This window comes from Oncorhynchus mykiss, chromosome 3 (assembly GCF_013265735.2).
Source record: "Oncorhynchus mykiss isolate Arlee chromosome 3, USDA_OmykA_1.1, whole genome shotgun sequence".
Taxonomy (NCBI): Eukaryota; Metazoa; Chordata; class Actinopteri; order Salmoniformes; family Salmonidae; genus Oncorhynchus; species Oncorhynchus mykiss.
The window spans coordinates 83,885,972-83,900,005 of NC_048567.1; the positions used below are offsets into that span (position 1 = coordinate 83,885,972).

Below are 14,034 nucleotides of genomic sequence, written 5' to 3' on the forward strand. Positions count from 1 at the left end.
TCTTCAGCACTGGTGTGTTACTGTGTTACTCTTCAGCACTGGTGTGTTACTGTGTTACTATACAGCACTGGTGTGTTACTGTGTTACTCTACAGCACTGGTGTGTTACTGTGTTACTATACAGCACTGGTGTGTTACTGGGTTACTATACAGCACTGGTGTGTTACTGTGTTACTATACAGCACTGGTGTGTTACTGTGTTACTATACAGCACTGGTGTGTTACTGTGTTACTATACAGCACTGGTGTGTTACTGTGTTACTCTACAGCACTGGTGTGTTACTGTGTTACTCTACAGCACTGGTGTGTTACTGTGTTACTATACAGCACTGGTGTGTTACTGTGTTACTATACAGCACTGGTGTGTTACTGTGTTACTATACAGCACTGGTGTGTTACTGTGTTACTCTACAGCACTGGTGTGTTACTGTGTTACTATACAGCACTGGTGTGTTACTGTGTTACTATACAGCACTGGTGTGTTACTGTGTTACTATACAGCACTGGTGTGTTACTGTGTTACTATACAGCACTGGTGTGTTACTGTGTTACTCTACAGCACTGGTGTGTTACTGTGTTACTCTACAGCACTGGTGTGTTACTGTGTTACTCTACAGCACTGGTGTGTTACTGTGTTACTCTACAGCACTGGTGTGTTACTGTGTTACTCTACAGCACTGGTGTGTTACTGTGTTACTCTACAGCACTGGTGTGTTACTGTGTTACTCTACAGCACTGGTGTGTTACTGTGTTACTATACAGCACTGGTGTGTTACTGTGTTACTATACAGCACTGGTGTGTTACTGTGTTACTCTACAGCACTGGTGTGTTACTGTGTTACTATACAGCACTGGTGTGTTACTGTGTTACTATACAATACTGGTGTGTTACTGTGTTACTATACAGCACTGGTGTGTTACTGTGTTACTATACAGCACTGGTGTGTTACTGTGTTACTCTACAGCACTGGTGTGTTACTGTGTTACTCTACAGCACTGGTGTGTTACTGGGTTACTATACAGCACTGGTGTGTTACTGTGTTACTATACAGCACTGGTGTGTTACTGTGTTACTATACAACACTGGTGTGTTACTGTGTTACTATACAGCACTGGTGTGTTACTGTGTTACTATACAGCACTGGTGTGTTACTGTGTTACTATACAACACTGGTGTTTTACTGTGTTACTCTACAGCACTGGTGTGTTACTGTGTTACTCTACAGCACTGGTGTGTTACTGTGTTACTATACAGCACTGGTGTGTTACTGTGTTACTATACAGCACTGGTGTGTTACTGTGTTACTCTACAGCACTGGTGTGTTACTGTGTTACTCTACAGCACTGGTGTGTTACTGTGTTACTCTACAGCACTGGTGTGTTACTGTGTTACTCTACAGCACTGGTGTGTTACTGTGTTACTCTACAGCACTGGTGTGTTACTGTGTTACTCTACAGCACTGGTGTGTTACTGTGTTACTCTACAGCACTGGTGTGTTACTGTGTTACTCTACAGCACTGGTGTGTTACTGTGTTACTATACAGCACTGGTGTGTTACTGTGTTACTATACAACACTGGTGTGTTACTGTGTTACTATACAACACTGGTGTGTTACTGTGTTACTATACAGCACTGGTGTGTTACTGTGTTACTCTACAGCACTGGTGTGTTACTGTGTTACTACACAGCACTGGTGTGTTACTGTGTTACTGTGTATCCTAATTACTGTGTTAGCGTTTTTCACTACTCCCCTGGCTTGTGTGTGCTTCCGTATCCTGTCTGGGTATCACATCCGAACACTGATGGGTCTACAGTCTAAATATGTCTCTTGGTCAGAGTGCAGGAGGACATTTCCTTGTGATGTGTGTTGTCAGTCGTGTGTTTTTAAAGTCCAATTCTACTATTGAGTTGCCATTTGTTTAGTTTTTTTCCTGAATGTGCAGGTGGTCTGTTGAATGTGCAGGTGGTCTGCTGAATGTACAGGTGGTCTGTTGAATGTACAGGTGGTCTGCTGAATGTACACGTGGTCTGTTGAATGTACAGGTGGTCTGTTGAATGTACAGGTGGTCTGCTGAATGTACAGGTGGTCTGTTGAATGTACAGGTGGTCTGTTGAATGTACAGGTGGTCTGTTGAATGTACAGGTGGTCTGTTGAATGTACAGGTGGTCTGTTGAATATACAGGTGGTCTGTTGAATGTACAGGTGGTCTGTTGAATGTACAGGTGGTCTGCTGAATGTACAGGTGGTCTGTTGAATGTACAGGTGGTCTGTTGAATGTACAGGTGGTCTGTTGAATGTACAGGTGGTCTGTTGTGGTCTGTTGAATGTACAGGTGGTCTGCTGAATGTACAGGTGGTCTGTTGAATGTACAGGTGGTCTGTTGTGGTCTGTTGAATGTACAGGTGGTCTGTTGAATGTACAGGTGGTCTGTTGAATATACAGGTGGTCTGTTGAATGTACAGGTGGTCTGTTGAATGTACAGGTGGTCTGTTGAATGTACAGGTGGTCTGTTGAATGTACAGGTGGTCTGCTGAATGTACAGGTGGTCTGCTGAATGTACAGGTGGTCTGCTAAATGTACAGGTGATCTGCTAAATGTACAGGTGGTCTGCTGAATGTACAGGTGGTCTGCTGAATGTACAGGTGGTCTGCTGAATGTACAGGTGGTCTGTTGAATGTACAGGTGGTCTACTGAATGTACAGGTGGTCTGTTGAATGTACAGGTGGTCTACTGAATGTACAGGTGGTCTACTGAATGTACAGGTGGTCTGTTGAATGTACAGGTGGTCTACTGAATGTACAGGTGGTCTACTGAATGTACAGGTGGTCTGCTGAATGTACAGGTGGTCTGCTGAATGTACAGGTGGTCTGCTGAATGTACAGGTGGTCTGTTGTGGTCTGTTGAATATACAGGTGGTCTGTTGAATATACAGGTGGTCTGTTGAATGTACAGGTGGTCTGTTGTGGTCTTGAATATACAGGTGGTCTGTTGAATGTACAGGTGGTCTGTTGAATGTACAGGTGGTCTGTTGAATGTACAGGTGGTCTGTTGAATGTACAGGTGGTCTGCTGAATGTACAGGTGGTCTGCTGAATGTACAGGTGATCTGCTAAATGTACAGGTGGTCTGCTGAATGTACAGGTGGTCTACTGATTGTACATGTGGTCTGTTGAATGTACAGGTGGTCTACTGAATGTACAGGTGGTCTGTTGAATGTACAGGTGGTCTGCTGAATGTACAGGTGGTCTGTTGTGGTCTGTTGAATATACAGGTGGTTTGTTGTGGTCTGCTGAATGTACAGGTGGATTGTTGTGGTCTGCTGAATGTACAGGTGGTCTGCTGAATGTACAGTGGTTTGTTGTGGTCTGCTGAATGTACAGGTGGTCTGTTGAATGTACAGGTGGTCTGTTGTGGTCTATTAAATGTACAGGTGGTCTGTTGAATATACAGGTGGTCTGTTGAATGTACAGGTGGTCTGCTGAATGTACAGGTGGTCTGTTGAATGTACAGGTGGTCTGTTGTGGTCTGTTGAATGTACAGGTGGTCTGTTGAATGTACAGTTGGTCTGTTGTGGTCTGAATGTACAGGTGGTCTGTTGTGGTCTATTAAATGTACAGGTGGTCTGTTGAATGTACAGGTGGTCTGCTGAATGTACAGGTGGTCTGCTGAATGTACAGGTGGTCTGTTGAATGTACAGGTGGTCTGTTGTGGTCTGTTGAATGTACAGGTGGTCTGTTGTGGTCTGCTGAATGTACAGGTGGTCTGTTGAATGTTATGCATCAATGCAGTGCTACCAAAATAGGACACTAATGTCTTCCAGTGTTTTACCCAGTCTGGCAGTTTAAAATAACAATGTTTGCTTTCTACCATTTTAATAGTAGTAATGTAACCACTTCTATATCATAATCTAACTCAGATTTCTCTCGTTTTCTCTCGCTCCCTCTCTCCTTCTCTCAATCTTCCTCTCATTCTCTCTCCTGTTTTCCCTCTCTCGTTCTCTTTCCCTCTCTCCCTCTTTCTCGTTCTCTCTCTTACCCTCCCTCCCTCTCTCCCTCTCTCATTTTCTCTCCCTCTCTTGTTCTCTCTCCCTCTCTCTCCCTCTCTCTCTCTCTCGTTCTGGCTCTCTCTTGTCCTCTCTCTTTCTAGTTGAGGATGGAGTCAGTGAGCAGACCCTACCCTCTGACGCTGCCCCCCATGCACCAGTCAGCCCCCCCATCCCGAACTAGCTACACCAGTGTCTCCCCTGAATCCTCGCCCTCTCCCCCCGACCCTCCCCCTCCTCCTCCTCCACCTCCCCCTCTCCCCAACCCCCCTCACCAGGCTGCCCCCACCCTGTTCGTTAAGTACAGCACCATTGCCCGCCTGCAGGGTGGCTCCAACCAGACTGCCAATCATTACAATGTCCAGCCAATGGGGCAGCAGCAAGGCCCTCCAGCCCCTCCCCTCCAGTCTGTCAAACCCAACTACAACACCATGCCATTGGCTTCCACTCTCCACAACCCTCCCCCTCCTCCTCCCCCCTGCTCCATGCCTTCTCCAGGCTCTGCCATGGCCTCTCTGAGGCTTGGCCCCCCCAGCCCTGTTCCTCAGTTCATCCCCCCTCCTCCCCCCCAGGCCCAAACCCTGCCCCCCCCTCCTCCCCCAGAAGAGGACCACCAGTGCCCCCCTCTCAGTAACACCGGGCTGCAGCAGTTCCTGGCCCAAAAGTTCCCCAATATGAACTACGACTTCTCCGACCTGGATGGCCAACCTGTGTCCCCTCCTCCTCCTGCCCTCTCCCCCCCCATGTCACCCCCTGCACCTCCCAGAACCTTCTCTGGTGTTTTCCCACCCCAGACTGCTCCTAAGACCTTTGGTCCAGGGATCCCCTTGTCCCCAGTCTCACCATCCCCTCCTTCTGGTCCAATGAAAAAGCAGCAGAGCTTCTCGACAGGCCATTCACCCAATCAGCCGCCTCCCACCATGCCCAAACAGCACAGCTTCTCCTCTAAGACCCTCCCCCTGTCCGCCCCAATCTCCCCGACCCCCTCCCTGGTCAAACAGATAGTCAACCAGTTCCCCGGAGCCCCCCTGCCACCCCAGTCCCCCCCGGCCGTCAAGACCAAACCAAGATGGCAGCCAGGGGGTCAGATCCCCCCCCAGTCCCCAGAGTTCCCCCCTCCTCCCCCTGAGGACAGCCTGGACTTCCCCCCTCCTCCCCACTCTGTCCCCACCCCCGCTCCTCCCCCTCTCTCCCCTGCCAAGATGGGCTCTCCTATTAAGAAGTCTCCCTCCTCCACCTCAACCGGCTCCTTCGGGAAGAGGGGGCCTCCTCCCACCCCCCAGCGCGCCTCCTCCATCAAGTCTAACTCCTCAGGGGAGTACCAGGAAGAGGCCCAGGTCCAGAGGCAGCCTAAGAAGGTGGAGTCTCTGGTCAGTAAGTTCGCCCAGCCTGCCCTCTGCTCCTGCAACTCTTCTGCTGCCTCCTCTTCTGGATCTCCTGCTAAGGACTTGGGGCCTCCTGCTCCTCCTAAACCAGGCAAGCTGAACCTGTCAGCTCTCCCTCTAGCCCTCCAGGGTCTACAGACAGGGCAGCACTGCCAGCCCAGTGGAGACTTCCCCTCTCCTCCTTCAGAGCTCGATTACTTCCCCCCACCTCCTCCCGACTCTGAGCTGCTCCCACCGCCCCCCCTCCTCTCTGAGCTCCACCCGGGAGCCCCCAGGGTCGCAGTCGTCAACCCCCAACCGCAGGCCACGCCCATCTCCCACCCCGTCAGCCAATCATCATGGAAGACCCAGTCTCTGAAGAAGACTCCGCCTCCGACACTGCACAGGCTGTCCCGGAGCAACACGGTCCAAGACCCCTTACCCCTGTCCCCCCCGCCCTTTGCCTGTCCCCTGCCCCCCACCTCCCCCGGGGTACCTAAGGGGGGCGGTACCCTCTCCTCGGTCCAACCCAACTTCCTGGAGGACCTGAACCGGACCTTGAAGAGGAAGTCCATCACGCGGCACGGCTCCCTCACGCGGCACGGCTCCTCCCGGCTGGAGCCCGTCTCCATGGACGACATGGCCCTCCCCCCTCCTCCCCCAGAGCTGCTGCTGGACCAGCAGAGGGGTGGACAGGTCGGGGGCCACGGGTACATGTCCTCAGGCTATGCAACGTTACGGCGGGGGCCGCGCCCTGCCCCGCCCAAACGGGACCAAAGCACCAAACTGACGGGAGAGTGGTAGCTAGGAGGTAGCAGGGGAAAGATGAGGACTAGGGCTTAGCTACCCAGGCTATAGACCCATCAAGGCTACAGACTGACTACAGGCTATAGACCCATCAAGACTACAGACTGACTACAGGCTATAGACCCAATCAGACTACAGACTGACTACAGGCTATAGACCCAATCAGGCTACAGACTGACTACAGGCTATAGACCCATCAAGGCTACAGACTACAGACTGACTACAGGCTATAGACCCTATCAGGCTACAGGCTACAGGCTGACTACAGCCTATAGACCCAAACAGGCTACAGGCTGACTACAGACTATAGACCCAATCAGGCTACAGATTGACTACAGCCTATAGACCCAATCAGGCTACAGACTACAGTCTGACTACAGACTATAGACCCAATCAGACTACAGACTGACTACAGGCTATAGACCCAATCAGACTACAGACTGACTACAGCCTATAAACCCAATCAGACTACAGACTGAATACAGCTTATAGACCCAATCAGGCTACAGACTGACCTGAGCTTATAGACCCAATCAGGCTACAGACTGACTACAGCCTATAGGCCCAATCAGGCTACAGACTGACTACAGCCTATAGGCCCAATCAGACTATAGACTGACTACAGCCTAAAGACCCATCAAGGCTACAGGCTACAGACTGAATACAGCCTAAAGACCCAATCAGGCTACAGGCTATATGGAGCCCACAGGCCGCTCTCCCCCAGGCCACGGTCGTATTCACTAGACACCAAACGGAAGAAAAAGGACTGAAACTGGGACTGAGGGACTGACCTGAACTTGTCCAATAAGAAACTATTTTTTGTTGCAAAACCGTTTCATTACGGTGAACACTAATGAATACGACCCTGAACTCAGCCCGTCTCCTCTTCACTCCTCTCCTCTCATGCCACACAGACCGGACTGAGCTAGAAGAAGAATCTTGTTCCTTGTAATCCCAGATTGTTATTCCTTTACTCTGTCTACGTTATAATAACTCTATGAAAAGAGAGCGAGCCAAACCACCTATCAAGCTTTTCCACGTGTTTGTGCCGCTTTGCATTGAATTATAACACAATATAAACAGGTACCGTTTGGGGTTTGGGAGGGATGTCATGTGGGGCGGGGGGGAGGAGGAGGGGGGTAAATTGTGTTTTTATATCAGATTATTTAATACCTGAAAGATATTATTATTTTAAAGTTACGTTTTTAAAGCGTAGTGAGTGAATATGAACTGGGAGTAGTAGAGACCAGGGTTGATGTGGAGATGGCTCTGGTCCAGGGTGTTACGTGTGGCAGGTTCAGCTTCAGCAAGCCACACGTAACACCCTGGACCAGAGCTAGTGTAGAGACAGACGTGTGTGTGTATATAGGAGCAGTATACAGGGAGGATCCCTGGTGTAGTTGGATATGGGACAGACAGACAGACACTACTGTAGTTGGATATGGGACAGACAGACACTAGTGTAGTTGGATTTGGGACAGACAGACACTAGTGTAGTTGGATTGGGGACAGACAGACAGACCCTACTGTAGTTGGATATGGGACATACAGACACTAGTGTAGTTGGATTGGGGACATACAGACACTAGTGTAGTTGGATTTGGGACAGACAGACATACACTGGTGTAGTTGGATATGGGACAGACAGACACTGGTGTAGTTGGATATGGGAAAGACAGACAGACAGACAGACACTGGTGTAGTTGGATGTGGGACAGACAGACCAGGCTAACACCCCCCATTTGGTTGTGTTTGAAATGGCCGCCTATTCCCTACGTAGTGCAGAGGGCCCATAGGGCTCTGGTCTATAGTAGTGCACTATATAGGGAATAGGGCTCTGGTCTAAAGTAGTGCACTATATAGGGAATAGGGCTCTGGTCTATAGTAGTGCACTATATAGGGAATAGCTTGCTGTTTCAGACACAGCCTGTTTCTGTCCATCCATCTGTCTGTAGAGTTCACAGATACATTGTGTTAATTCTATTCAAGATGTTTTGCAAAATGGTTAAAAGGCAGATGATTGGCTTATGTTTTAATGATCCTCTCAGATGGTCATGGCTTTGATTGGACAAAACGGTGCACAATGAAGGTCAAGCTGTACGATTGTCTGTTATGTTGATGGTGACGGGTCTAACCTGTTCTGTCTCTTTAGGTCACATTAGCTGTCCGTCTGTCTGCGTATACAGCTGCAGCTCCTGTCTCCAAGGGCCTCCTTTGGCCCTGCAGACAGACAGACAGAAAGTACACTAAACTACAGGAAGTGCTAGGACAGCCAGGTCACGTGACAGAAAATATTCTAGAATGAAGTGAATGTTCTAGCAGCATCTCTAGACCAGACCAGATAGCCATGTAGCTCCTGACTGAGGGTGGACGTACGGAACGCCGTTTGGGTCAAAAAAGATACACTTTTAATTTGACACGTTAAATGACACAATTATATTATAGAATGTTGTGTGCTCTGAATTTACATGCGCAAGACAAGCTCGCTTACTCTTGACGTTTTTCTTGCGCTGTACCCAATGATTGATGAAAACTTTGCTCGGTCGGTCGATGTCCTCATTGTGGTTTAACAGACGTGTTTGATATGTATAAGGTACACACTTTATTAGAATATTTATGAAATGCATATTGTTATATTTGTTTTCCCCTCGACTTCAATCCCATTCGATGGAACGGATGTGGGCGGGGCTAGGTCTACATAACGGTGCTAATTTAAAAAAACTCACAAAAGCTCAGACGAAGGCCGACACGTAAAGCTCATTAAAGAGCAGTGTGCAGGTTTCTTATTGTTTCTTTAAAACACAGCATACGAGTGGTAGTGTAATTAACCTCTCCTGCATCAGTGGGATGGTAGCGTCCCACCTCGACAACAGCCAGTGAAATTGCCGGGCGCCAAATTCAAAACAGAAATCCCATAATTAAAATTCCTCAAACATACAAGTATTATCCACCGTTTTAAAGATAAACTTCTTGTAAATCCAACCACAGTGTCTGATTTCAAAAAGGCTTTACTGCGAAAGCACACCATGCGATTATGTTAGTTCAGCGCCTAGTCACAGGAAACCATACAGCCATTTTTCCAGCCAAAGAGAGGAGTCACAAAAAGCAGAAATAGAGATAAAATGAATCACTTACCTTTGATCTTCATCAGATGGCACTCATAGGACTTCATGTTACACAATACATGTATGTTTTGTTCGATGAAGTTCATATTTATATCCAAAAATCTCAGTTTACATTGGCGCGTTCTGGTCAGAAATGCATCGTCTCAAACAAACATCCGGTGAAAGTGCAGACAGCCACATCAAATTACAGAAATACTCATCATAAACATTGGTAAACGATACAAGTGTTAACGTTAAACATACGAATACAGAAACTTCTCCTTAATGCAACCGCTGTGTCAGATTTCAAAAATGCTTTACGGCGAAAGCACATCATGCGATTATGTTAGGTCAGCTCCTAGCCACAGAAACCCATACAGCCATTTTCCAAACAAGGAGAGTGTCACAAAAGTCAGAAATAGCATTAAAATGAATCACTTACCTTTGATCTTCATCAGGTGGCACTCCCAGGTCTCCATGTTAGACAATAAATGTTTGTTTTGTTCGATAATTTCCCTCTTTATGACCAAAAACCTCAGTTTTGTCCAGTAATAGAAGGCGTGTACACTCCAGATAAAAAGTTTTTTTTTTAAGTACAATAAAAGTTAGTAGAAACATACCAAACGATGTTTAAAATCAATCCTCCGGTTGTTTTTGTCATAAATAATCAATAATATTTCAACCGGACATAAGCTTCGTCAATAGGAAAGGAGAAACAAGAAAGGTGCGTTCACAATCAGACGTATGGCTGATGAATGAAGATTTCCACTGGCCACTGATTTGAAAGTGCTGTATCTCCCTCGTTTTTCAGAGTAAAGGCCTGAAACAATGCCTAAAGACTGGTCACATGTTGAGGAAGCCATAGAGCTCGTGAACTGGGTCCTAAGTCTTTGTATAAGCTTTCAATGGAAAAACAGCCTTTCAAAATAATAGTACTTCCTGGTTGGATTTTCCTCTGGTTTTCGCCTGCCATATCAGTTCTGCTATACTCACAGACATTATTTTTACAGTTTTGGAAACTTGAGAGTGTTTTCTATCCAAATCCTCTAATTATATGCATATCCTATCTTCTGGGCCTGAGTAGCAGGCAGTTTAATTTGGGTACTCTTTTCATCCAAAAGTCTGAATGCTGCCCCCTACCCTAGTGAAGTAAATGTTTAGTTTACTTTTTTAAGTGATGAACGTTCAATTATTATGTGACTTGCAGTCATATTCAGGTCCTGATTGGTCAACAAGTCATTTGACTTATTTTTTTTGACACGCAGTGACCCAAACGGCATTCCATTTGACACGCACATTGTTGTTTCACACTAATGCCTTCTCTTTTAATGTCATTAGGTCCCAAATTGCACCCTATTCCATATGCCGGCCCATATGCCCTGTGAGCGCCCTGTTCCAGGGGGTTGTTATTGTACATCAAGCTGCCTCGATACAGAAACAGGAGATTGGCTCCTATGGTCCTTTCTGGCTCTGACCAGGGTTGCTTTATTAAGTGAGGGAAATTAATATTGTGGCCAGTGTTTCATTTATAGATCGAGAGGTGCCGGAACAAAAAGTGAGCTCAAGAGGGGGGCGACCTGGGGAGTTCTGAGGTACCGAGAACAAAAAGTTATTAACAAAAAGCATTGCATGCAGATCACATTTGTGGCATAGAGCAGTAGAGGAACTTACAGGAGTTGCACACATGGAAAAACATTTTTAGTAGCCTTGGGTGCAGGAACTGCCTCTTTATAAACACATTTCATGCCATTCCTGACATTTTACCAGACTGGAGACTTTGGCATAATTTGTTTTTGATGCTGCTTTCAAAAGAACTGAGAACTCGGAGCTGGCAAATCTCCGACTTCCAACTTCAGCGTGATAAAAACAACTGGGGGGGGGGGAATGAGTTTTGAACGGTCATCCAACTAGAAACTCTGGCCTCTTTCTAGAGCTCTGACTTTCCGACCTGAAAATGACTGATTCAATCCTAGTTTTTTTCCCCCAGAGTTCCCAGTTGTTCTGAAACCACAGTGTAGTCTTGAATCCATCAATAGCCCGGCATAGGTGTGTGGAGACACAGTGTAGGCTACAATATGAGGAAGAAAGTATAGTCCTGAAAATGCTTTCCAATTTTACTGACTCACCCCCCATGATGCACAGCTCACTCACTGCTGATGGCTTATGGGCTCGTGCCAAAAGCCTCTATCTCTCGTTTTAAAACAATATTTGGAAGTTGATCTAATATGTTGGTTGATTAAAGCAGACAGAGTATAGTCTTCTCTTTTCAGCAGGAGCCATTTTCTTTCCAACCAGTGTTTTTCCGTGGTTGTGGTTGGGAACGGACTAGTTTTTACATTCTTAGTAGTAAGAAGAGGCTGTAGCATGAACTAAGACCACATCTGTCTGTGGTGATCTGTCTGTCTGTGTGTTGTTTGGTTAAAACCAGGCATGCCCATTGGTTCATCTAGTAAGTCAGTACCTAGAAATCTACAATCCACATTGAGGTCATTAGAGATCAGCCAAACTGAAATGATGTGTAGACTGGAAGGTGAATGTGTGTACTACATCATACACAACGTTGTGTAGAGTGGAAGGTAAACATGTGTACTACATAATCATACCGCTGCCTTTTATGTCTGTCAACAGGAAGTGACATCAGCAGCATTTAAACAGTTCTGTCCTTAATTTCAGGTCAAGAACAACAAGATAAATGGTGAAAAACAACCTAAACATTATTAACTGAAGGTCAAAGGAGCTCTGTAAAGTCAACAATATTCTTAGATACATTGCTGTAACGGGGGAAAATAAAAACCTAAAATGCATTTAAACTGAATAAAAATGTGCAAATCATACCTCTGCATATCTCAGTGCATTTTTGTGTCTGACCGAGTGTTTCTGTTTATTTGTTTATATATGTAGTCACAGTTTAAACTTGCATTGCTATGACGGGGAGAGCTGTGTGTATTGTGAAGTGTGTGTGTAGATCACTTAGTGGGAGTCAGGGTGACCTACACTACATTCCACTGTGCTGACAGAGGGTCCGGCTCCCCATCTGACATTGGCACCTGACCCCTTATTGGAGTTGTGATTGGCTCCTCACTGAGCCTGGATTTACAGTTAGTTCGGAAAGTATTCAGACCCCTGGACTTTTTCCAAATGTTGTTAAGTTACAGCCTTATTCTAAATGGATAAAAAAAATTAAAACATCTCAATCTACACACAATACCCTGTATAAATATATATTTTGTTTTTTTAAATGTAGCCTTTATATAACTAGGCAAGTCTGTAATGACGAAGCGATAACAGGTTTTAGAAATGTTTGCAAAAAAAACCTTATACCTTATTTACATAAGTATTCAGACCCTTTACTACGAGACTCTAAATTGATCTCAGGTGCATCCTGTTTCCTTGAATATAAGTCAGAGGTTGCTTGTTGTGAGCGCTGAGGGAACTTTATGCACTTGGCCAGATGATTCTGCATCTTTGTTGCATTTTTCACATGATTTGGCACAGTATTTGCAAATGTACACAGATTTTCCTTCTACATTAGTTGCAGTGAAATGTTTCCACACATCAGATAGTTCCCATCAGGTATTTTCTTGTAAAGATTTTAAAAAAGGGAAAAAAACAATTCTATGTACAGATAAATAGTTAAGCAGTTAGATTAAACAACTCCTTTGTAAGATGTAAGAATGTTTTTAAATGAAATGTATGGAAACAGGTGAATTAACACTCCTCAGTTAGCAGGCTCAAGCAAGCTAAAACCCACATGGTAGCAAAAACTAACTAGCAGAAATTGTTAACAAGTTAGAAATGATTTAAACACACTTTGCTGTAGGCTACTATTTACTAGTTAACAAAAAAATGCATGTATGTCGTAAAATATATTCACCCCACCCAGTATTGTAATCAAAACGCACCAGAAAGCATGTAGTCCTTGGCTCAGACAGTGTAATAGTGTGGGCTGAATAGTATCTCATTAGTGTGCAAGATCTTGAGAAATACATGTGATGGCAGAATGCACTGTGCATGCAGAGGGTTGCAATTCCATTGGATTGGGGTTTAACCAAAATATGCCACAACACCTAGAATTGCCTTGTGTGTATCCCACAAAAAGGTTCACTGTTATAAGCTAACCTTTTTGAATGAATTTCAGCAAAATGTCCGGGCTTAACTTCCCATGGAAAATTTCCGTAAACTTTCCGACCCTTTGCAACCCTAGTTAGGATCGAGGGAAAGATGAACGGAGCAAAGTGCAGAGAGATCCTTGATGAAAACCTGCTCCGGAGCGCTCAGGACCTCAGACTGTGGCGAAGGTTCACCTTCCAACAGGACAACGACACTAAGCACACAGCCAAGACAACGCAGGAGTGGCTTCAGGACAAGTCTCTGAATGTCCTTGAGTGGTCCAGTCAGAGCCCGGACTTGAACTCGATCGAACATCTCTGGAGAGACCTGAAAATAGCTGTGTCGACGCTCCCCATCCAACCTGACAGAGCTTTAGAGGGTCTGCAGAGAAGAATGGGAGAAACTCCCCAAATACAGGTGTGCCAAGCTTGTAGCGTCATATCCAAGAAGACTGGAGGCTGTAATCGCTGCCAAAGGTGCTTCAACAAATTACTGAGTAAAGGGTCTGAATACTTATGTAAATGTGATATTTGTATTTTTTTATTATACATTTGCAAACATTTCTATGAACCTGATGTTGCTTTGCCATTGTGGGGTATTGTGATG

The 14,034-nt window shown here is 45.8% G+C and overlaps 1 protein-coding gene across 3 annotated transcripts in view; it reads left to right on the forward strand.

Annotated features, from left to right (window-relative positions):
* LOC110520666 (ras-associated and pleckstrin homology domains-containing protein 1) overlaps window positions 1–8,448 on the forward strand; it is a 119,603-nt gene extending 111,155 nt beyond the window's left edge. For 2 of the 3 annotated variants that reach the window (XM_036975351.1, XM_036975352.1), the window contains one exon: window positions 4,148–8,448. In XM_036975351.1, the coding sequence (XP_036831246.1) occupies window positions 4,148–6,211 (2,064 nt within the window). In that variant the 3' untranslated portion in view covers window positions 6,212–8,448. The remainder of the gene's footprint in view (window positions 1–4,147) is intronic. The other variant, XM_036975353.1, reaches the window with a different exon arrangement.
* Window positions 8,449–14,034: the final 5,586 nt, after the last annotated feature.